At 39.2% G+C, this 26,124-nt stretch overlaps 1 protein-coding gene across 2 annotated transcripts in view; it reads left to right on the plus strand.

Annotated features, from left to right (window-relative positions):
• The first annotated feature begins 2,026 nt into the window (after positions 1 to 2,026).
• LOC149168705 (UPF0613 protein PB24D3.06c-like) overlaps positions 2,027 to 26,124 on the plus strand; it is a 327,857-nt gene continuing 303,759 nt past the window's right edge. Inside the window, exons 1-2 of one of the 2 annotated variants that reach the window (XM_089428384.1) lie at positions 2,027 to 2,408; positions 3,057 to 3,133. In XM_089428384.1, the coding sequence (XP_089284510.1) occupies positions 2,127 to 2,408; positions 3,057 to 3,133 (359 nt within the window). In that variant the 5' untranslated portion in view covers positions 2,027 to 2,126. The remainder of the gene's footprint in view (positions 2,409 to 3,056; positions 3,134 to 26,124) is intronic. The other variant, XM_089428383.1, reaches the window with a different exon arrangement.

The raw sequence follows: 26,124 nt of genomic DNA on the forward strand, positions 1-26,124 counted from the left end.
AAGGCCATTCGATTAATTAAAATATTCCACAACATATGATTTCTTCTTGCTTGGTTAGGTTAGTCATCTATGTTCACATTTTATCTTTGAGCAACTAACTAGATGACACGTGACTTGTTGAGTTTCCCCAACAATGTCAATCAACAAGTTCATTTACAACATCAAATGTTAATTTTGCACCCATAATTATATCAATGCTAAATGCAAACCCTTTGAGACTTTTCCCATTATTTTATTTGTTTCTTCAATGTGTTTTTTAAGACTTACTATATTAAAGATCATATATTAGATGTGGGAAATATTAGACATGAACTCAATATTTGCGAATCATTCTCAATCAATTCATCTCAAGTGTGTAGAGGCTCTTCAACAATCTAAACTACTTGGAAATATATCTTTATGAAATGTATAACGACAAACACATCCATGTTAAAATAGAATGAAATGGAATGATGGGAAGACAACTTAACAAAATGAAACTAAAGAGTACTTTACATTGTATATTTCTTAAATGATTTTTTTTTGATAACTTGGCCATGGATACACAGATGTAGATAGAGCAAGTTTGATATTTTCATGCTATCAATATTTTACACATTAGAAGATTGGCTTTAAAATGATGTAGATTGTTGCTTTATGGCCTTAGGATTAGTCGAAGATGCTTAGACGCTATCTTACATTGAAGAGTTCGAGTATTAAATTATATTTAATTGGAGGGGAATCCTCTAACAATCACATCAATATTAAATGAATTTTAGTGTGAACATAATTTTTTATGTCAATTCAAACTTGAGGTATTATAGCACTGTCATTAAATTTTTACAAGTAATGTTATTGTGCTTGTGGCTTCTGGAGAGGTTAATTTGTCATTCAAGACAGGACAACTCAAACGACCATTAATTATAGCACATGTTCGGGTGAGCAACATTTTCTTTGATTTTTGTGTACTCTAGCCTATTGATCCCACCTCACCATTTTTGTGCACTCTCCAATTGAGTTGCAGTGGTCACCCATTAAAATATCCCAATACAAAACAATCACCCTCAATTCCCTTTTAATTCAATATGTCTCCCAAAATACATCCATTTATGATTAACATATTGAATCCTATTTTTTAAGGTACTAGACATAAGAAACAAATGGAGACATGGAACGGATCCATTATTGCTTGTTCTTAATTGTTCACCAATCATCCAAATAAACACCTTTTATCTTTAAGCATTGTGATCACAAAAATAATTCGGCATTTTCTTTCCCTCGCTTTAATGTATGCTAGTTTAAAAAATATGTTATAATTTTATTTTATTTAATTAATTAATTTATTTTTTAAAATCTCAGCAATGTGAGATGTATAATGAAATATGTGTTTTGATGCTTATCATAGATTGATACCTATCAACATTATTAGCTATTTAATTTATATGACTTTGCTAGTTATCTCTCACAATGTAAAGTTCAACATATCACTAATCCAATTGATGCTACAACTAGCCTAGATCCATCTTAAATTTGGATCTACCAAGTGCCGAGAAAGATCAAGTTTGGAGTTAAGATGGATTTAGGCTAGTATTATTGCATTCCATAATGAATTTCCTCAAACTTTTAAATATCATTCGTCATAACAAATACCATGAACTTGTAAAACATGATAATTTTATAGTTAAAATTATTATTATTATTTTATAATTTTAATTATCTGTATCTATATATTAATTATTATTTTTTTAAAAATTTAACCAAATTAAAATGTTTATATTGACATTACAATATCCCTATTACATTGAAACACTTATCGGCACAATGATCATTGCTACCATTACACTTCCACTTGTACAATGGCAATGATCATTGCTACCATTACACTTCCACTTGTACAATGGTAATGGCTTAGTTTTGTTTTTTGAGTTTAATAGAATACTTTTGGTTACTTTTATAATTGTGCAAACTAATAACACACTTTAGCCTGACTTAATTTGAGTGGAGTAAGTGGAGTCATGAACCTTTGGTGCCTAAAACATTAGTTGCAGCTCATACAATTTCGTATCCGGCTCCTTTCACCAAGTTGTAACAATGTAGAAATGGACAATTTCTCAAATTTTGATTAAAAGACATATACTGAGACGAGGATGTTGAGTACCGGTTGCTGTACATTGCTCCCGAATTCAATTCCCCGGACGAATAGCACATTAGAGCAACTATCCACACCCATTCCAACTCGCTATATTCGCGTTAAGAAGAATAGTTGGGGTGGTTGGTGGATCTCAAACCTTCGGACACAAAGCGGAAGCAATCACAGGACTGCGTTCAAGACAAAGAACAGCAGCAGTGGAAGGATGCGTCCCCCTTCCTCTCAACCCGCCCTGCGCCTCAGCGGCATACTTTTCAAGTATGGCACAAAGTCTGCCCAGGTACGTCCCAGTCTGCTAAGATCTGGAGCTTTCGGATCCCGATTGACGATTGATATTCACTATTACCATCAATATAACCTACGCCTTATTACAAATTACAATAAAGCGAAAACCTATGCCTGCTATCTGCCTACTAAACGGCTTATAATTCATCGTAAGTTGTTCAGTCCACTCTATTATCAGATTTTGACTGACAGTTAAATCAATTAGAAAATGACTCACTCTGATAGGCCATTTCCAATCAGAGGGGAATTTGAAGAATAAATGAATTTCAAGGATATTTATTCTTTTGAGGAAGATGCACCGTGAATGAAAGTGAATTATTTTCGGTTCCTTCAACATCTTGTTATATTTACGCTTTTGCATTGATTCTTGCCTAAAAAGTTGCAAGATGAATACTACACTGAAGAATCGCCTGACCCCCTAGCCTTATTTTTCATCTCGATATATGTTTGGTTGATATCCCAACGTTTATACTATTGTTATGTTGAGACTCACTGTTAAGTTTTGAAAAGATTGAATGTATGTTTTCTTTGGAGTGGATTGATGTTAACTTAACTGTACCATTGATTAATCTATGGTCAGTAAAATTCATGTATGGTCAAGTAATTTCAGGGAAGGTTAACACAATAATTTGACTGTGTGCAGGTTGCTTTCAGAACTGGTGATTTCAAGCAGCAAGTCATTTTTATTGGGGGTCTCACTGATGGCCTTTTGGCAACAGAGTATGTCGTTCATTCATTCGTACATGCATGCATGCATTTATTTTCTAATAAATGCTTGACACACGTACTTCTGGTGTGTTTCTTTGCATCCAATCCTTTCCTTCTTGGTTCTCTTTTGAGATTGTAATGTGTTGTGTGCACACTAAGAATCCCATCGATCATAAACAACTACTGAGGATTGGGAAAACGTTGAGAACAAAGAAATGAGGTATAATGAATGAGCGGCAATCTAGTGTTCAAGAATTTTGGTAACAGGCAGCCCTCAGCTTGCACGACCTGGTAGCTTCCTCTTCAGTGCCAGCATGCCACAACGTGCCAAATACGCAAAGTGATGAAACTAAGGGAATGAAGATCTCGACTGAATGAAATCGGCTGCCACTTACTGTTGTATAACCCCTATCTACACTTATTTAATCTAAACTGAAATCTCATTAATTTACAAAAACTGTACGACACCCTGGGCAGCTGGATCATCCTTTTTGGCCAGTTATATTCGAGTTCACAGTGTATAGTGACCTATCTACATTACCCAAAGTTTCAAATTTATCCTTTTCATTACTGATGCATACCAAAATTAAAACCATTTTCTTTGAATCTGGGGAGGTACTGTGTGCTGAACAAGGTTTTTCCATCTACCACAGCAGAGGAGTACCAGTTTACCTAAAAAAAAATCCCCCAAACTGCACATGCTAACAAAGTTCGAAAATAGGGAAATTGCTCTCCTATTACCGCTAAGTGCAAAGTATGCTTAGTTGGGGCTGAGACTGTTTCCACTGGGTCAAACTGCAAGTCAATCTTCATCATCACTACCAATATTAAGGTCGTCTTCTTTATTAGTGCCATCACTGCTGTTCATCACCAGTGAGTCCTCCGTGGACTCAATGGATCTCCCACAAGTATTGCACAATTGATATACATGGTAGTCGGGTATTGCCTCATCTTCTGAATCCCTTCCATTCCATTCTTTCGAACTTGTAAAAACTAGCCTGTTTGCCAACTCAGCTGTTCGGGTGGTTATCAGACTTGCCATGGACTCATGTGGGGAGTGGATCTCCAAATGCAGGCCCTCCGTCTGGTCCAAGCACCTGCTGAATTGGTGGAAAACAGCTAAAGCCTCTTCTTTTGTGGGGTTGACAACATAGAGTGAGTGTCTTCATGGAGGCATGCTTAAAAGAATTGTCTGAAGGAAGTGACAACGAAGGCGCTGAGGAGGAATGAGCAGAGAGTTTGAGTCAGACGCCATGAAGAGGAGGGACGAGGAAGAAATAAATGAGTTGCATCATTGTGGGTAGCTAAGAGATTGATGAGGCTTAGTCTAGTGAACATGTGTTAACATGTATTATATTTGTACTTTTCTGTTTTGTACTTAGTCCTATCTCTTTTGGGTAACTTAATCTAAATTGATCAGTCATCCACTTTATTGTATTTTATTGGAGACATGGTCAAATTTGATCACTCTGCCACAATTTTGTACTTATATATATAGTACTAGTACTACAAATGAGTGTACAGCATGTGTATGGTTCTGACAATCTCCTTTAATACTCTCTGATATTCTCTTGTGTGCGAGTATTAGCATTATTGGCATTGTGCTCATATCGAGACTGATGTAAAGGAGAAATTCACTATTACCCAAAATAATTCAAATCTCCTTTTGGAGATTTGCCCCAGCATTAGCTAGAGAGTTTGCTTCAGCATTGAACTTTTGAAGGCCCTCAAAACACAATGGAAAGAGATCCTTCCAAAAGACAAGGCCAATTTTTCAGCTTTGGAAATAATCCTGGAGAGTTTGATTCTCCACAGAGCTAAATCCCCCAACCATTATGTTGATGATTGGCTTTGAATCACTGTTCATTTATATCTATTTTATGTCCAATAAAAATGCCAACTCTAGGCACTTGTAAAGCCTGCACTTTTCTGTGTTATTGATAGTGCTGTGCCCCTATCCTAGGAAAATTGGACTTTGATTTCTCCATCAGGGTTTTAGACAAACCCCTTGCCATGGACTTTGGATTCCTCTTTTCTGTCTTGTTACCCACCAAAATCAGTAATCCCATAGGAGAGCTTTTCTCCTACATTTGACAGTGTTGGTTGATGTATCTTGGATAGGTGTTCTAGCCTTAGGTGGTGTTAGTGAGGCTAGGAACACAAGAACAGAAAATGTCTCCAAGCCCAAGTTATTCTTTTGAACGATAATGTCTTAATTAAATTAATTAATAAGTTTTAATTAATTTCCTTAGTTTTAACTTAGGGAAATAGATTAATTAATTAGTAATAATTGAGACATGGTTAATTTTCCTTTAGAGACTTTTAGAAATTTTTTTAAGTGATCTTAGCCATCAATTAGATCATTTCAGATCTAGATCTTGGCCGTTGATTTCTCAACGAGAGATTATAAAGGAAATTGATGGGCAACCTTGGAGATCAATGATCATGGTTATTGAGGTTTGACACCAGCGAGGGTTTCAACAGTAGTTGAAGCAACGAATATTTTCCAGGGTTTTCGTTCATTAGTATTTTTCCAGTTTTCGATTTCCAAAGGAGGATTTTTCCTAGATTTCTTTTGTAGACACGAAGGCCGAGTTATTGAGGCCATGAGGATTCTAGGAGGGCCGTGTTTTCTTTGAGGCGGGCCGATATTTCTTGTAGAGGCCTATTTTCCAGGAGGAGGCCGTACGAGATTGTCAGGAGGAGGTCGCACAAAATTGCTAGGAGGGTTGTACAAGTTGCTAGAAGAGCCGAGAGGTTGATTCCGTCTAGGTCTTGAGCATCAGAGGGTCCAAGAGCTGCACATGTGGGGCCCTACAAGCCGTATTTGCTAGTGTGAGGCTGTGTCGGGTTGCAGATACAGGCCGTGAGCCTTCCATGGGTTACAACAACTTGTGGAGGTGAAGAAATATTTTGCCAAAGCTTTGTCGAGGTTTGGTAAGCAATATTGTAATATTTATCAATTGCAGAATTTGCCGAAGATAATAATAAAAGCATCAGATCTGAAGAACTGGTTTTCCCTTCGGGTCCCCAGGGATGTTTTGCCAAAGATATTGGTTTCCATTTTGTGATTGGTTTTCTCAAAGTTATTGCAGTTTATTTTTGGTGAATATTGCAATTGTGTTTTTATTCAATATTCGAGTAAAATAATTTTGCTTATAATTGAATACATTGGATAATTATTGATTGATTGCAATAAGTGATATTTTTATCGATTTTTCACATGCTATCAGATTTGAAGAACTAAGGTTTACTGAAGTAGATCAATGCAGGTGTGTGGAAGAGGAAAGCTAAGGGTTTAATACCTAGATCAATTTCTTTAGTTTGATCCAAATTTACTTGGAAAGAATTTTACCAGTGTTATTTTCTGTAGGAGAGGCCAAGATTTTCAGTTACACAGGGAGGTTTCTGAAGGGTTGTGTTGCCTAGATCTAGCTACGCGTGTGGGGTGTTGAGGGCCAAAATACTCTAGGAGGTTCGAGGGAGGAGGTTGAGTCATTTTAAGGCCGAGACTTCTAGAGGCAAGGTCGTGAGGCCACTTTGCCAGCCAAAGGCCACACTTGAGGACCGTATTGTTTTCCAGAAGAGCTGAAAATTCTTAGAGAAGCTGAGATCACTTGCAGAGGGAGGCTGTGAGGTTTTCCAGGTACTTTTGTTAGCTGGTAAAACTTAAAAGAGATATTTACTTTTCTTTCTAGGGCTTTAGTAATGGCTTTAATAGGATTAAGGGGTCATGATAGGTTGGATGGCACATCTAACTTTGGTGTCTAAAAAATCCGGTGCCTTCTTATTTTGGAAGAGCATGGGCTGAAGGAGTTTTCTATCGCACATATTATTGTACCAACAAATCCTATCGTGTTGCATGAGTATCAGAAAGATGATGCCAAGGCTAGGTGTATTATTCTAGATGGGGTCAAGGACCACATTGTTCCACATTTGACAGAAGAATATACATCCAAGAAGATGTGGGATGCCATCAACAAACTTTTTCAAGATAAAATATGAATTGGAAAATGATCCTAAGAGAGAAGCTCATAAGCACCAAGCAAAATAAGGGAGAGAACGTTGTTAGTTATTTCACCCGCATCAAGAGTGTCAGAGATGAGCTAGTAGCCATTGGAGAGAAGGTCGATGATGAAGAGCTTGTGAGAACAACCCTAAATGGGTTTCAGAAGTAGTGGGATGTTTTCGTGCAAGTGGTTAGTGGAAGATTTGATTTTCCTAGTTGGGACTGCTTATGGAATGACTTCACACAGGAGGAGCTTCGACTGAGCCTTGTGAAAGGCAACAATGGTACTAGCAGCAGTTTCAAGCAAAAGGGAGATGAAAATGAGAATGTTTCTCTTGTGAGCAAGGGAAAAGCGAAGAAGGGATCTAGTAAAGGATCCAACTCCAAGGAGGAAAAGAAGGACATGTCGAAGATCAAGTGTTATGGTTGTCATGAGTTTGGCCATTATCGCAACAATTGCTCGCATAAGAAGAAAGGTGATAAGAAGGGCGAGAAGCAGACGGTGACAGTCGTAGATGAACTTTCTAGACAGATAGAGGATGAGTTTGCACTCATCGCTTGCAGCAACAGTCTGGGAGAGTTGTGGCACCATGAAATGGGCCATAGGGTACTCAAGGTGACAGGTGTTCTAGATGTGAGCATAGAGCATGATGGTGTACAACATTGAACACCTTCCTTGCTAAGAGGGAGTGTTGGTTGATGCAGCTCGAATGAGTGTTCTAGCCTTAGGTGGTGTCAGTGACACTAGGAACACAAGAGCATAAAATATATCCAAGCCCAAGTTATTCTTTTGAACGATAATGTCTTATTTAAATTATTAATCAGTTTAATTATTTTCCTAAGTTTTAACTTAGGGAAATAGATAAATTAATAGTAATAATTGAGACATGGTCGATTTTCCTTTAGAGACTTCTGGAAAAGTCTCTAAGTGATCTTAGCCATCGATTAGATCATTTCAGATTAGATCTTGGCTGTTGATTTCTCAACGAGAGATTATAAAGGAAATTGATCGACAACCTTGAAGATCAATGATCATGGTTATTGAGGTTTGACACTAGCGAGGGTTTCAACAACAGTTGAAGCAGTGAATATTTTCCGGGGTTTTCTTTCATTAATATTTTTCCATTTATGTCTTAGTGAATCACGCGCTCAACAGCCGAACCCGAGCTTGCGCTGACCTAGCCGCCGCTGCCGCTGTAGATCCATCTCTCGGCAGCCTCTTGCTGTTGATGCCAACCAGACCATGCAACCCTCTGAGGAGGGAGATCCTCACTCTTCCACGCAGACAGGGAATGAAGAAAATGCAGAAGCTTTCGCATCTTTAATCGCAGAGAATGGAGCTCCAAGGAACAGGCCATCAGTCAATAAATTTGTCAAGAAACTTGAAAGTATCCCAGAGATTTCCCTCCCTCCAGCACTTCCAAGAAGAGCAACCATCTCTTTGGCAGAACACGGACTTGTTGGGCAGTTCACAGGGCTATGCCCTTCACCCAAATCAGTGCAAAAATGGGTGGAAAGAAACTGGAATGCAACCACACAGGGGAAGATAGCAATACGATTCTATGGAAGGGGTTACTATACCTTTCTCTTTGAAACAAAGGAGGACAGAGATCTGATATTTAGAAACGGACCTTACTTCATGGACTCCAGAGGTTTATACCTGAACAGGTGGACACCAGATTTTGATCCGGAGATGGATGTCCCAAACGCAGTGCCTGTGTGGGTCAGGCTCCCACATCTTCCTCTTCATTGTTGGGGAGACGAATCTGTAAAGGCTATAGGAAACGCAGTGGGCAAATATATTGACAGATGTGAGCCAAAAGACAACATGCACGCGTGCGCAAGAATTTGTGTGGAAGTAGGTCTCAGGAAAGGCCTCCCAGAGGCAATAAAGATCAAGGTCGACCAGTGGACACACATTTAGTAGCTGGACTACGAGAAAATACCATTTAAATGCAAGGTATGTCACGAGTATGGTCATTTTGCAAATAGGTGTCTTAAAAAAATAGAAAATGAAAATGTAGAAGAGCAAGAACCTACATGGGAACAAGTGAAAAGGAAAAAACCTACCAATAAGTAGACTGCGTCAAACACTTATCAGTCCCAGACTCCCATGAAGCAAATGAAACAACCTCCCAGCCTCCAACAAAGGTTACTCCTCCTGATCACACAACTCCGAATCCTTTTGAGCCATTAGAAGACTCCTTTGATCTGCCTTCTCCCAGATCCTTACCCTCTCCCAGATCCCCACCCTCAAACCCTATAGCTATCATAACCATCCCCAACCCAATATCCTCCCCTCCTCCTCCCTCAGTGGACCGCATTCTAATTAGAAACAAAGCCAAAGAAATCCCCCAAGCCTGGGATCAGCAAAAAAAAGTGGGAAGGAAATCCAATAAAGAAATCAGAGATGAGGCAGTAGCTAAAGAAATGGCCCTAGGAACGCAACAGCCAATGGATTCATTCCTTGGGAAACAAACAGGAAGTCATGAAAAAACTCAGCAAAGAGGAAAGGGAGGACCACACCAACACAACAATAAATAATGATAGTGGTCTCTTGGAATTGTCGCGGCCTTGGCACCTCCTTTAAAATCAATGTAGCTAGAGACATTTTAGCCAAGGAACAACCAGATATATATATGATCCAAGAGACCAAACTAAACAAGCAAGAAAGTCAAAAAATGATTCAAAAACTAAAAAATTATGAAGAAGTAGCGTTAGAAGCCACATGAGCATCAGGAGGAATCAACACCATTTGGGACAAAAGAAAATGGGAATTAATGACCCACAAAACCAGTAGACACTGGATTCGAACAGAGTTGAAGAATCTCAATACAAAAGAACAATATAGCATTATAAATGTGTACTCTCCAAATCACTATAGAGAGAAAGAACAATGCTGGAAATCAATTAAAGAAGAAATAGCAGAGAGACAAAGTGGGCACTTAATCCTGGGAGGGGATTTAAATCTGATAAGGAACACAAAAGAAAAATTTGGCGGAACCTTCCACAATGATCCGTCAAGAGAAGCTCTTGAAGGAATAATAGAAGATTACAAATTAATAGACATTCCGCCAAGCAATGGCAAATACACTTGGAACAACAAAAGAATTGGAAAAAACAACATAAAAGAAAGGTTGGACAGAATTCTTATTCATGAAAGCATAGCAGTTGCTTACACTCTTGTGAAAAGTAAAATTGTTCACAACTCAGCTTCAGATCACAAGCTGGTGGTGCTAACATTGGGAAAGCTGGAAAATCAAGGACCCCTTCCCTTCAGATATAATCCAATTTGGGATAGCAAGGAAGATTTTGGCAAACAAATAAAGGACAGCTGGAAAAAAAGTGTCACAGGATCTCCCCAATATGTTTGGGAAACTAAGCTAAAGAATCTAAGGTTGCACTTAAAAAACTGGGCAAGAGAAAATGATCTCCGAGACAAAGCTAGGAAGATCGAATTGCAAAAAAAGATGGATAGTCTTTGCAAGGAAAAAGAGAACAAGGAAGAAAGTAAGGAAGAACAAATACAAGATAAGGAAATATATAAGCAAAATAAGCAACAAGAAGAGGAAAGCAGACTAAAATCAAGATGTCTCTGGCTAAATTCCGGAGACAAAAATACAACCTTGTTCCACAATACAATGAAAATAAGGAGGTCAAAAAATCAGATAGAATAGATTCAAGTAAATGGTCAAGAAATAAAAGGAGTAGAAGCAGTAAAAAACACAGCACATAAACACTTCAAAGAACTCCTCTCAACAAGTGACCAGCAGGCAGCTAATGAAGAAATTTTGTAGCATATAAAAAAAAAGTGATTAGCAAAACTGGGAATTAGATAAAGAAATTACTGAGGAAGAAGTCAGAGAAGCTGTGTGGAATCTCCACCCTGATAAGGCACCAGGTCCAGATGGGTTTACAATAGCCTTTTACAGACAACATTGGGAAATTATCAAAAAAGACCTAATGAGAATGCTCAAAAATGCTTTCCAAAAAAAAAGATTGGAGGAAATACAAAATCCTCCTTCCTAGCCCTCATTCCCAAAGAACCCAATCCTACAACTTTTAACAGATATAGGCCAATCTCCCTGTGCAACTCGTCTTATAAGATTCTTACCAAAATTCTAGCAAACAGAATGAAGAAATTACTTCCGGAAATAATCTCAGAAAACCAAGGAGGATTTGTCCCCAAGAGGCAAATCACAGACAATGTGATAATTGTACAGGAGGCTATCCACAACAGTATCCAAAGAAAAGAGAGAGGAATGATTGTTAAGTTAGATATGGCTAATGCTTTTGATAGAGTTAACCATAACTTTCTTGCAGCAGCTCTCAAAAGGTTTGGCTTCTCAACAAACTTCATAGAGATTATCCAGGCATGTATATCAAATCCTTGGATAGCTCCTTTAATCAATGGTTGGCCCAGTAAATTTTTCCAAAGCACTCGAGGGCTGAGGCAAGGTTGTCCGCTTTCTCCATTCTTGTACATCATCATGGTTGAATCGCTGAGTGCTATGCTGGAAAATCAGAGAAAAGAGAAAAAAATAACAGGGATCCAAATATTGAGAGGAGTCAAAGATATAAACCATTCTCTCTTTGCAGATGATACCCTTCTCATAGGCGGGGCATCCTGCATTATAGCAAAACGATTCAAAAAAGTCTTGGATGAATTTCTTCTAGCTTCAGGAGGAATCTTAAACAACTCCAAATGCAGAATATACTGCTGGAACACCCCAACAAAAACAATGCAACGTATCTCACAAATACTGGAAATACCTTTACAAATAAATTGGAGCCACTTCAATTATCTTGGGATGCCCTTAGCAAAGGAAGTGGTAAAATCAGAAGTCTGGAACAAGCAAGTAGAGAAAATTAAGGGAAAAATTCAGAATTGGGGAGTGACGTGGCTCAACCTGGCAGGAAGAGTGACACTGATTAAAGCACTTCTCTCGGCCTTGCCTATATATCAGTATGCCATCATTATGGCTTCGGCAAGCGCCCACAAGCAAATGGAACTGATAATTAGAAGCTTTTAAGGAATTTAGACTTCTGTGATCCATAACATTGTATAGATAATCTTCGGCAAAATCACATAACCAATCTTTTGTCGACGCGTTTCGAACCAACCAGTGTGGTTCATCGTCAGGACAAGTTGAAGAACCAATCCGGATTAGCTGATTAAATAGAGTGTGCAGAGACTCCAACGGCTATATTCCAACAGCTAATTTGACCTAAGGATCCCGGTCAAACCACTAATTTAACTAATAACATTTCTATAAATAGCTAAAACAGTTAAATTTGTTAATTAAATCTAAGATTAAAATCATTTAATAATATGAGTATTGAATAATATCCATGTTTATTATTTAAATATAATGGTCATATATTTATTAGATGCTTATCTATACAATTAGAAGCTTTCTCTGGCAAGGAGGAAAGCAAGATAATAAAAAATTCAGCCTTGTTAAATGGGAGCAAGTTACTCTTCCCTATGAAAAAGGAGGTATAGCAATACGTCTGCCAGGACTAATGAACATTGCTCTAGGGACAAAAATTATCTGGAGAATGATAAATGGGAATGGCCACTGGTGGTCAAAAGTACTAACAATGAAATACTTAAATTGTCATAGAACAAAGCTGCTCACTGAAACTATTCCAGACAGGCCATGCACCCAAATCTGGAAATTGGTAAAAAGGATAATTCCTCTCATTAGAGATCAAATATCCAAAAATCCAGGGAATGGCAAAACAATTTCTATCTGGGAGGATAGAATAATGGGGAAAAATCCCTTAAATCAACAACAAAACTTAAGGGGACTTCAGAGATGGATGGAAGAGCAAAGTTTTAACACTCTTTATTCTATCTCGGATTGGGATCAGAATAACTGGGTAAGATGGAAAAAGCTGGCAACACCACCAAGACTAAAAAGTAAGTGGGAAATTTTAAAAGCCCATCTGGCAGGGGCCGCCCCCATCAACATAGAAGAGCAGGATGACTTTGTTTGGGATCCAAATGGAGGGGATTACACAGTGAAATCGGGGTACAACCTCCTCCAAAAACTCCACAATCAAAATGACTGGAGCCTTTGGAAGGCAGCTTGGAATTCAGAGAGTCTGCCCAAAATTAAAGTCTTCACATGGACACTTCTCAAAGGTAAAATTCTTACCTCTGAAAATTTAAAAAAAAAAGGAATACAAGGGCCCTCAAAATGTGTCATGTGTCAAAAGGAGGAAGAATCAATCCAACACCTCTTCATTAACTGTATGGTGGCGAGAGAGTGCTGGAAATAGGCAACAAGTCCTTTGGAAATAAACATAAATCCAACAATTCAGTTGACAACTCTTCATAAAAATTGGGATAAAAGCTACCCATATACAAAGGAAAAAAAGGCAACAATAAATAGGATATGGAAATGCCTCCAGGGAAAAATCCCGCCAAGGGGAAAACTTAGAAAAATGCTTCTCTTCTTACATAGAATTTGCTCACAAAGAGACTTCCAAGACCCAAAGACCAAAACCAACAAACCTTCCAAGCCCAAAGTCAACCCCTAGTAAGATCTCCTTTCAGGGAACTTCTAGAACTTCGAGACTGCAACATTGACCCCTGCAACTGCTTCACAGAAATTTGGCCCTGCAACTTTGACCTCTTGCGACTCGCAGCTTCACTTGACAACTTCACAAACCCTAGAAAAGAGAAAGAAAGATTATCTTCAAACTTCAACTTCTGCTCCTCTCCTTGGTCCTCCCAGCGACTCTTCTTCACCTTCGCTATTGCAGATCGAACTTGTGCTTGATGAGTGTCCAAATGGGTCAAACTTCTCTCCTTTATATAACCTTTCTTGAGGGTCGAATTCCCCTCCTTTAGGCCGACTTGATCTGCTCCTTGGGTCGACTTGGTCTTGGGCTTATAAGTGGATTTTTCTTGATAAAATAAATATTTTCCTTCATTACAACGAGTCCAAATGGGACTATGTCACATGAAAAAATTGATTCTTTATCCTAGAAAGACCTAGAAAACTCGAAGGCATGAAGAACACGCTTTTGACTCAAACTTTAGTATGAAACCCATGCTCATTATTACAATTAGGTCATTATGAAGACCAAACCTAGTTACAATTTTCAACACTCCCTCTTAACTAGGGAGGTATTCATAATCTATTAGTATACATGGTACAAGGAATCTCAATCTTGAAGCATTCTCATAAGAGTCGGATTGATAAGCCATCTTTGTCAACCATTTATATCATAACCAACATTATCCTTGAAGGCCTTAACTAGACAAACTCATCCTTATTCGAGAGCATTGTGCTGGGACGCTTTATGTGAGTTGCCACAATACTTCTAAGGCACATACCCCATTTGGATGTCCACAAGGTATGTCTTTTTAGGACTATTCTTATCTTGGATTCCCAACCCTGGATCCTCAAATAATATTGGTCCTCTTCGATTACTCTTATCTTGGATGCCCTACCTCATCATCAAAGAGTATCGGTCAATAACTTCTTTTTTTGGATTCTACAATCCATAAGAAGTTCCAATCTAAGATGCTTATCCAATCCTTCAGAGTTCATTCTTTCTTTATGGCCTTCACCAAGACTTATGGATGTTAGTCCTAGTCTAGTGCCTGACCCATAAAGACAAGAACTGTACAAAATCACTCCCTCTCAATTAGGGAAGAGATGTCTACCAAACCAAGCTTGTTTCTCAGATACTCTAGCTTCTTCCTTGGTAATGTTGTTGTAAGTAAATCTGCTACCTATTCATCAGTAGGTATATAGTGCATCTCTACGATCCCGTCTCGTACCAGGCTTCTGATGTAGTGGTACTTGTTGTTTATATGCTTCGTCCTAGAATGAAACACTGGGTCTTCTGTCAATCTGATACAACTTTCATTGTCACAGTGTATATGTGTAGCGTTAATTGGTCCTTCAAACAGATCTGATAATAACTTCTCGATCCAAACAACTTCCCGACAGACTTCACTTGCAACAACATACTCGACTTCAACACTACTTAAAGCAACTGTGTCCTGCTTTTTGCTCATCCATGAGACCATGGAGGATCCAAGGCTGAAGCATCCACCTGTCTCACTGCCACTCCAATTCAAATCTGTATATCCCACAAGTTGGATTTCATTCCCTTTATACCGAAGGCAGTGATGTATAGTTCCACGCAAATATCTTAGGATATGCTTGGCTGCTATCCAATGATCATGATTTGGCTCCATTTGAAACTGACTGAGGACATTTACTGCAAAACAAATGTTTGGTCTTGTATTTACTAGATACATCAAGGACCCAATCAATTGTTTGTAGCAAGTAGGATCCACTAGACTAGATTCTGAACTCCTCAACTTCTTTAAATTGGTAATCATAGGAGTCATCATAGGCTTGCTATCCATCATGCCAAACTTTTGAAGAATCTTGATCACATATTTACCTTGACCAATATATATCTCACCTGGCTTTTGCCAAACTTCCAGTCCCAAGTAATAATGCATAATTCCAAAATCTTTCATATCGAACTCGGCTACTAATTGCCATAGTTTTAAAACTCAAATTCGAATTTGGAATCGGCTGAGGGTCGACTTGGAATTGGACTGGGTATCGACTTGACCTAGTTGATTTCAATTATTCGATCTTTGTAAAAAATACATGAATTTATTTATTTATTTTTTTTTTTTTTTTATGAAAAAATATATTTTTAAAGATTTTCATTCATGTTTCCAAACTCAAAGCATTAGAATATAGAGAGAAGACCATATGATCAAAGTATGCTCATGAATATATCTATTATATCAAAATGGCACCCAGTGCACTGTCCAATACGTGTAATATATAGAGATCAGAACAAAAGCACATAACCAAGGAGGCTCTAAATGGCCTCTACAACAAAACATCACTAGTCACTACTGCTAGAGAAGCGAACATCATCTAGCTCAGACTCTGAATCGGAGTTAGACGGGGAAACCCATGGCTCCTCCTCTTCATCAGGATCTCCAAATGTAACTGTAGAAGTAATAGCACTAGCAGTAGTGAGAAAACCAACTCCAACTCTTCAAAAACACCTCACAAATGCTCATACAAATGCAATGAGATAACTGTGATGAAATGTGAGGGGGTTGGTGTGAAAATTTCAAATTGGAATCCTATTGTAGCAATTGGTATTATTTCTTCTAATGGTTAATTAATTTAACAATTTATCTGCTACGACATATATCAAAATAAACACACTGCAACCTTCACAAATAAAATTTTGCGGAAAAATAAAACGCTGGAAGCTTAGAAATGATAGCACACATAATATTAACACAATTATTTTTGGACAAAAGTCCCTGGAAAAACCCAACTTGGGAAAACCGGTGCAACAACTGAGGGTTTTATTATTAAGCAGCAGTGAGAAGTTCTGAGTACAACTGGATGTCGAAAATTTGGCAATCCTACAGAGAAAAATACTGGCAAAAATCTAGTGAAGAATTTCCTCACCCCCTAGGCAAACCTCGACACAACTTTCCTTCAGAAACTCGACCCTCTGACCCTCTGTGTCAGCCTTTGTGTTGCTCTGCGTAGTCTACTTGACGTCAAGCCTCTCACTGGTCTCTGATGAAGTCGTTCTTCCCTTTGTTGACTGGAAAAATGCTACTCCGACACTCTGGGATTCCTTCCCAACTTTTTGGAACTGAAGACGTCTTTCCCTCTCAGCAAATTGAACTTGCCTCTAGAAGCCACTACGTAGCCCTTGCATCAGCTTCTTTGTGGCTTTTCTGCCTCTTTGCAAATGCACTCACTAGATTTGGAATATTTCCCCCAGCCTTACTGTCTCTGCCCCTCACACACTGCTTCAATCTCTAGCTCTCTCCGGCAACTAACTGCTGCTACTCTAGAAATCAATCTGCCAAGAAATTGAACTGCACAAGTGTCTTCTCCAACACCACATCGACCTCGTCTTATAATCCTCTGTTGGAGCACCAACGACTAAGATTAAAACATAATCGATGGCTAGGATCATCTTTAGATCGATCCGTGTGAGTTTCTAGATGATTCTTGCCTTGAATTAATTACTACTGATTAATTAACAATATTCCCTAAGTTTAGACTTAGGAAATATTTAAAAACTGGTTAATAATCTAATTAAGTCATTTCTAGGTGGAATTTCCAAAAATGAATTTTGGGTTTTGGAGATCTCATGTATTCTAGACTCTCTACCAAATTTCGTGGCTAGAACACATTCGATGCTACAAAAACTAACACTCCCTCTTAGCGAGAAATGTGTTCTAGTGCTGCACCCCCTGCCACAACACCCTGTTTCTGCATCATCTCTTGTCACGCTGTTGATGTCTGGCCATACTTCCCCCCAACCACTGCGCAACTCTAATATATGTTGCATATGTGTTGCTGCTGACCTTGTTGTACTGCTGACAACACTGCAACTCGCTCTCCTTTGTTGCTGCTGCAACTGCAACATCTGCAACTGAAAAGCATCCAAAATACTGAATCAATTGCGTTTAGTATGATGCATCTGTGTCCCGAGTCTTTGATTGGAGATAGCCTTTGCACTATCTCTGAAGAATCTTTGTTGCTGCTGAGTTTGCACTATGCCAACTGCACTGCTGCCAACTCTGCATTGCGCTCCCCAACATCTAACTGCTACTAGTTTCTGCAATTGTCACTCGGTCTCTGACTGCATCAACTGCCACTGATCCATCCTGCTACTAAATACTGTGGGCCCTCATAGCCAGGTAATGATCCATGAGGTGGAATCCTCAAGGATCCTGCCCAACTGTAGCACTCTAGGGCTACAACACCAAGTCACCCCACCTCACTCCTGGAGGTATATTGACAAACATAGCGAAGTCTTCCTCCAGCGTGGAGGAAATCCTATTGATCTCTGCTGAAGCTGCCTGCTGGTCTTGCTTCTCCTCCTTGTCCTTCTTCCTGAGAGGACATTGGGTACTGTAGTGACTGAGCTCACCACACCTGAAGCACTTGACCTTTGACAAGTCCTTCTTCTTTCTCTGCTCCCCCTGACCCTGACTAGGACCATTTGATGAGAGGGCCACATTCTCCTCCTCCTTAACCGTCTTCGATCCGCTGATGCTGCCACTGATGAAGCTCTTTAACAAAGCTCGTCTCGACTCTCAACTTCTCTTGCTGCAAATCGACCCACATTATCTCCCAGTCTGGTAGCCTATCTCTGCCCAATATGCTTTGGACAAAAACCTGCCAATCCTTTGAGACACTATTTTGTGCCAATCGCACTAGCTCCGAGGATTGAGGTGCTACCCCAACAGTTGACAACTGGTCTCAAACCTCTTGAATTCTGGTAAAGTAGGGGTCTATGCCTTCCCCTTTCGTCATCCGGACGAGTCTCAACTTCTCCTCTAGGTACATATTCCGTTGCTCAGAAGGACGTTGGCATAATGTGGAGAGAGCATCCCACATCTGTTTGGCAGTAATCTTTGCCAACTGTATGTGAGACAATATAATTCCGGATTCCAAGTTAACCGCTTCGCTCGCGCCATCTCTTTCTTATATTCTTTCTGCTGATCTGCATCCTGAGGAACCGGCACTACAACATCAATGTAGGCTTTAAGGCCATATTCATTTAGAAGGAAGGACACCCTTGCCTTCCAGATGATGTAGTTGGAAGCTCCATCCAACCTGTCCTGATTGTGAAGCCCTGCAGTAGCCATCTCAATGAACTGTCGAAAACTTCCTCTTTCCTTTTGCTTAGCTGTTGTTCTGCTACTTGCACTCCCTTCTAGAGTGAGAATATTTGCTTACAACTACTGTCGATCTGCAAGGAATATCGAACTTCTTGAGGCTAGAAGTTCCTGGAGGAAAATTTTCCCTCTGTGTGGTATTCTCTCTTCCACCTCGACGCTGGTTTTGCTTCAGCGTACTGCTGCAAAAACCCCTGCGTCCAGCTAGATATCTGCCCAACGAAAGCACTGAGCTGCTCCCTCTGCCTCTAGAATCACTCGATCTGGAAGGATCGAATTTTTCTGCCCCTCACTTAGAAAAAACGAACCTCCTCAAGCAACTTGGCCTCCTGGCAAAAATACTGCGCTGCCCTTGGGAATTTCGGCCTGCTACCCTTGCTAAGCAACGAAATTCCTTTCCTTCATTTCTGAGCTCTCCAGCTGATCAACTGTGCTTTGATACCATGTGAAAATTCCAAACTGGAATCCTATTGCAGCAACTGGTATTATTTCTCCTAATTGTTAATTAATTTAACAATTTATCTGCTATGACAAATATCAAAGTAAAAACACTGCAACCTTCACAAATAAAATTCAGCGGAAAATTAAAACGCAGGAAGCTGAGAAATGCTAGCGCACACATAAAATTAACACAATTATTTTTGGACAAAAGTCCCTGGAAAAACCCAACTCGGGAAAACCGGTGCAGCAACTGAGGGTTTTATTATTAAGCAACAGTGAGAAATTTTGAGTACAACTGGATGCCAAAATCTGGCAATCCTACAGAGAAAAATACTAGCAAAAATCTAGTGAGAAATTTCCTCAACCCACAGGCAAACCCCGACACAACTTACCTTCAGAAACTCGACCCTCTGACCCTCTGCGTTGCTCTACATAGTCTGCTTGACATCAAGCCTCTGACTAGTCTCTGATGAAGTCGCTCTGCCCTCTGCTGACTGGAAAAATGCTTCTCCGACACTCTGGGACTCCTTCCCGGCCTCTGGAATTGAAAACATCTTTCCCTCTCAGCAAATCAAACTTGTCTCTAGAAGCTACTCGCAACCCTTGCGTTAGCTTCTCAGTGGCTCTTCTGCCTCTCTACAAATGCACTCACTGGATCTGGAATACTTCCTTCGGCCTCACTGTCTCTGCCCCTCACACATTGGTTCGATCTCTAACTCTCTCCGACAACTCACTGCTGCTACTCTGGAAATCGATCTACCAAGAAATCGAATTGCTTAAGTGTCTTCTCCATCACCGCATTGACCTCTTCGTATAATCCTCTGTTGGAGCACCAACGGCCAAGATTAAAACATAATCGATGGCTAGGATCATCTTTGGATCGATCCGTGTGAGTTTCTAGATGATTCTCTCTTTGACTTAATTAATACTGATTAATTAACCATATTCCCTAAGTTTAGACATAGGAAATATTTTAAAAATTAGTTAATAATCTAATTAAGTGATTTCTAGGCAGAATTTCCAGAAACGATTTTTGGGTTTTGGAGATCTCATGTATTCTAGCCTCTCCACCAAATTTCGTGGATAGAACACATCTGATGCTACAAAAACTAACAGTTGGGTCACTTTTATTGGCTTGGGGGAGGGGTAGAGGCAGTTAGAAAAAGAAAAACCAAGAAAAAACTCAATTTGAAGTCCACTTTGTTGCCCTTTTTCCCCGTGGCCCAGGTTGGCCGGTCCGTTACCACACCGGTGGAGTCGGTCACGTGTCGGTGACCGGCTTGGCTGGTTCGGTGACAGATCGACTGCTTGGCCGTTTTTTCTACTGAGCTAGCCCGGGCAGGGGTATGACTCGGTCAACCAGGCCGATTCTGATTTGGACTAGCTTGGTTTTAAAACTATGCTAACTGCTTCTTGCATTCCTGAATTCGATGCTCTACTCCTATAACAAGCAGATCATCCACATACAAGAGTATGATAACTAGTTCACGTTGGACCTCCCTGATGTATAAGTTAGGATCTGCAGTACTCTTGGTAAAACCAAATCTCAATAGGTATGCATCCATTCTTGCATACCAAGCTCTAGGTGCTTGCTTTAGGCCATATAGAGCTTTCTTCAACCTGCAAACATGAGTCTCTCTCTGATTTATTTCAAATCCTTGAGGCTGCTCAATGTAAACCTCCTCATCAATAGTCCCATTCAGAAACATTGTCTTAACATCCATTAGATGAATGTTCCATCCCATAGTAGCAACCAAAGAAAAACAATCTTATTGTTGTATATCTTGCTATGGGAGTAAAGGTTTCTTCATAATCAATTCCTTCTTTATGTGAGAAGCCTCTTGCTACAAACCTTGCTTTGTATTTATCAATACTCCCATCCGCTGTGTGCTTTATCTTGTAAATCCACTTTGAAGTGACTATAGATTTGTCACTTGGCCTAGGGACAATTTCCCAGACATTGTTCTTCATGATTCACTGGTATTCTTCCTGCATAGCATTCCTCCATTCTTGATGCTTAGCTACATCTTCATAGGAGGAAGGTTTTGCTTCAATAAGCTTTGTCATGTATGCAACATACCCTAAATACCTTTTTGGTCTTTTACTTTCTCTGGAGGTCCCTGATGCTGTATGTCCTTCTGCTTCTTGAAGAGTAGTCTTCAACCAAGTAGGCCTCTTCCAATTTTTTGGAATAATTACTTGTTGTATAGGTTCACAAGGACCTTCAACATTCTCTTGAGTAGATGCTTGAACTTGACCACTATTGTCCCTAGAGATATCCTCAAAGATAGGTAACTTTTCTTCATCAGAGTCAACCAGAACATCCTTTAATTTCTTGTAAGCTATGCTTTCATCAAAGATGACATCCTTGCTTACTTCAATTCAACGATCCTCCTTAATATAGATTCTATATGCCTTTGATGAAGCACTATACCCGACAAAGATGCCCTTTAGACTGGTAGGATCTAAATTCTTTCTCTTGTCCTTGGGTATATGAATATACATAGGACACTTAAATATTCGAAGATAATCCACACTCGGCTTCTTTCCTGTAAACGCTTCTTTTGGAGTTACGTTGTTAAGAATTCTATGAGGACTTCAGTTCTGCAAGTAAACAACTGTCATACATGCCTCTCCCCATAGAAATTGAGGGAGATCTTGATCATGTAGCTGGGCCTTTACACATTCTTCAATTGTTCTATTCTTCCTTTCAGCCATGCCATTCTGTTAAGGATTATAGGGAACAATAAGACCCCTCTTAATCCCCGCTTCCTTGCATAAAGCTATTAGTTCTTTGGAGGTGTATTCTCCACCATTATCTGACCTCAGAGTTTTGATCTTTCTCTCGGTTAGGTTCTCTACTTCATTCTTGAACTCTTGAAACTTTTCAAATACCTCGTCCTTATTCTTGAGGAGGTATAGCCAAGTCTTCCTTGAGAAATCATCAATGAAAGTTATATAATACTGATACCCACCAAGAGACTTGACTACCATAGGTCCACATACATCTGAGTGTATGAGATCTAAAACTTCCTTAGATCTAGTATCACATCTTGCAAATTGTTTCTTTACGTTCTTTCCTAGAGCACACCCCTTACAGGTCCCTTCATGTTCCTCCTTCAATTCGGGGATGCCATTGACCATTTGACTTAGAGATGGTAAAATCTTATAATGAAGGTGTCCATACCTTCTATGCCTTAGTTCGAAAGGACTCACATCCAAGTCGACTAGGGCTTGAGATAGAGGTGTAAAGAGTGTACAATGCTTCCTCACGAATCCCAGTCACCCTAGCTTTGTTGATACTAGAGCCCTTACCCCAAACCAAAACTTTGCCATCAACAAAAGCAATTCTATCACCCTTATCCTCTAGACAAGAAATAGAAAGTAAGTTTTTCCTCAAACCTGGAACGTATAGAATATTATTGAGGTGAATGCTTCCACTAGACTCGAGCTCCAACGAAGTAGATTTAATGCCTTTCACTAGATAACTTTTGTTGTCTCCAAGTTCGATTGAGTGAGGGGAGTTTCCCTTAGATAGGGTTTGGAGTTGACTGCATTCTCCTGTTATGTGTTTGGAGGCACCACTGTTAGTGACCCATACATTCTCGTCCTTGAAAGTGTCGGATAAAGCAGAGAACAAACTTCTATCTACTACTTCCTTCACAATCTTGGAGATGATCTTGAACATGTAATCTTTGATAGATGTAGAGAGATTCTAAGAAACTTGAAACGCTTCTTCAAGACCCTTGTCATGATGCCAACTATAATGTGATCTTCAGTCTCCTTCTTGAACCTTAGCTCTGATACCATGTTGGAAAATCTGGAGACTTGTAGATTATAATGTATTTTCCTTATCTTGATAATTACTTGTGATGTTAGTTGGCCTTTTATTACTTCTTTAGTTATGTTCATCAAGCAATTACCAAAAGCAATGAAAATCACAAAGAGACAAAGTACACAGGATATAGGCTCCAATCCAAGGGAAAACCCAAAAAAATGCTTCTCTTCTTATATAGAATCTACTTACAAAGAGACTCCCAAGTCCCAAAGACCAAAACCAACAAACCCTCCAAGCCCCAAGTCAGCCCCCAACAAGATTTCCTTTCAGGCAGCTTCCAAAACTTCAAGACTGCAACTACTTCACAAAAATTCGGCCATGCAACTTCAGCCTCCTGCAACTGGCAACTTCACTTGACAACTTCATAAACCCTAGAAATGAGACAAAGAAAGATTACCTTCAAACTTTGACTTTTGCTTCTCTCCTTCGTCCTCCCAACTACTCTTCTTCACCTTCACTTTTATAGATCGAATTTGTGCTTGATGAGTGTCCAAATGGGTCGAACTTCACTCCTTTATATAACCTTTCTTGAGTTTAGAATTCCCCTCCTTTAGGCCGACTTGATCTGCTCCTTGGGCCAACTTGGTCTTAGGCTTATAAGTGGCTTTTTCTTGATAAAATAAATATTTTCCTTTATTACAATGAGTCCGGATGGTACTAAGACACAAGCCAAAAGTTATTCTTTATCCTAAAAAGAATTAGAAAACCTAAAAGCATGAAGAACATGATTTTGACTCAAACTTGAGTATGAAACCCATACTCCAAAAATAAAATATATATTTTTTTCTTTCTTTATAAAGAATATACAATGTCATGATTACAATTAGGTCATTATGAAGACCGAACCTAGTTCAATTTTCAACACCCTTTCGTCTCTTTTCTTCTCCTAAAATTTTCGGCCCCTCTCCTTTAGACGACTAGCTAGGGCATCCTGCAAATTGCACTAGAGGAGGAATTTTGGGAATTTGCTTCGATGGGACTCTTCCTTTGTGTTTTCTCTAGAGGATATCAAAATTTGGTTGAGTTCCCATGGTGGATTCTTCATAAATCTTGATGCCCTGAGTGTGCCCCAGAAGAGTAACCTAACTTGAATCTATTGGATTCTTGGCTTTCTTGAGGGTCATGTGAACAACCCTAAGAGACCCTTTCCTATGTCTTGCCTTGACCTACTAAATACTTTGGAGGAATTTCCTCCCACATATATCCGAAAACCCTAGGTCTAATGTAAGCCCTAAATTAAGTCTCTCAAGGATAACGAAAGCCTATTTAAGGTGTCCAATAATCTTACGAAGCTTCTTGAGAGGTCCTATATCATCTTGGAAGTCTTCACCTTACGCATACTCATCACCATTGAAAAATCTCAAATCTCTTAGGGTTTAGTGGAATAAAACGTAAGAGACCCTTTCCTCTGTCTTGCATCGACCTAGTAAATACTTTGGAGGAATTTCCTCCCACGTATATCCGAAAACCCTAGGTCTAGCGTAAGCCCTAAATTAAATCTCTCAAGGATAACAAAAGCCTATTTAAGATGTCCAATCATCTTACGAAGCTTCTTGAGAGGTCCTGTATCATCTTGGAAGTCTTCACCTTAGGCATACACATCACCATTGAAAATTCTCAAACCCTAAGTCTAGATTTTCCTCTTAGGTCTTTCTTGGAGAGCCTTTAGCTTCATTGAAGCATTGGGCCATTATTGAGTCTCTCCTTGAATGGGCCTTGGGAATCACTTCATACCTTGTCATTAACCATATGATCACAAGTGATTTCCTTCATAACGAGACTCCTCCCATCGGTGAAAATCTGTAAAGGGAAGGGGCCATTAACTAAGGCGATAGTGGGTCTTTGTCCCATTGTTGTCACTTGGTCTAGAAAGTGCCCCTTAGGTTTCTCTTCCTAAGGGCCCTGCTAGATTGTGTGGCAATAATACCAAAATAAGATATTTGTCGAGTCATAAGTCCTGATAGGATGATACAAAATCACATCAAAACAAAATTAAGTTTTTATCATGAGATTAGTCATGGCAATGAAAACAATGGGTTTCCCCTTGTTTGCTTGATGGGAAATGGTCATAGTATCCTTAGAGCTCAATCCCCTTAGTAATTATTGCAAAATGAGGTTAAAAAACCTAAGAAAATATTTTAAGGTTGTTGGATCTTAGCAAGGCAATTATTTCTGCCTTCTTGCAATAAATAAGGAAGTTATTGTGATAATTTAAAAAATTGAATTTATTGTGATAAATACTGATGATATTATCGTTGAGTTGGATTTAGTGTAACACTGAATAAATATCCATAAAATAACAACCATATGGTCAAATACACAAGCATCCAAGGCATCCTCTCCAAGAAGCCAACCAAACTCATGGGAACATGTGCCAAAAGAGGTTTATAACTGTTTTGTCTGAGGGAGACCTCGAACCATGGGCTAGGGTGTATATCCATGTGCATGCAACTCCAAGTCATCAGCGAACCCCATAGAATAATGTGGGTGCTCTAGTAAAGTGTGCAATAAGGGTAACATTTCTCACATCTAGATCTCATTGGAGGTGCGACCTAGTATCAAGTGCATAGGTGATGGCCCAAAATCCCAAGATAATCATAACGCCTCCTCAAGCTGTTAAGAACAAAGTTTGTATACACTCTGATACCAATGTTATGAACAAAATTCATAAACGCAGTAGAATACTTTAGAAGATTTGAAATATATAAATATCCATGATAGGAATATACTATATAAGAATGTATAGAAGATATGAGATGATATGATTACAACTGAGAGTCTCATTTATATACTTAGGTAGGTACCTATTAATGAATGGTCATGTCCTTAGAGACATGATTCTTCAATACTAATTATTAGTTAATTAATCATTATTCATTATTATTATTTATATCATTTATATTATTTTTATATATTTTTTGTTCATAACATTGCCTTTCTCTTTGAAAAGCTTTGCCCTCAAAGCTTATTGCTGACAAGGCATGTCATCTGTTTCT

This window comes from Pinus tabuliformis, chromosome 4_2 (genome assembly GCF_031772625.1).
Source record: "Pinus tabuliformis cultivar Carrire ecotype Pingquan chromosome 4_2, CPIR1, whole genome shotgun sequence".
Lineage (NCBI taxonomy): Eukaryota > Viridiplantae > Streptophyta > Pinopsida > Pinales > Pinaceae > Pinus > Pinus tabuliformis.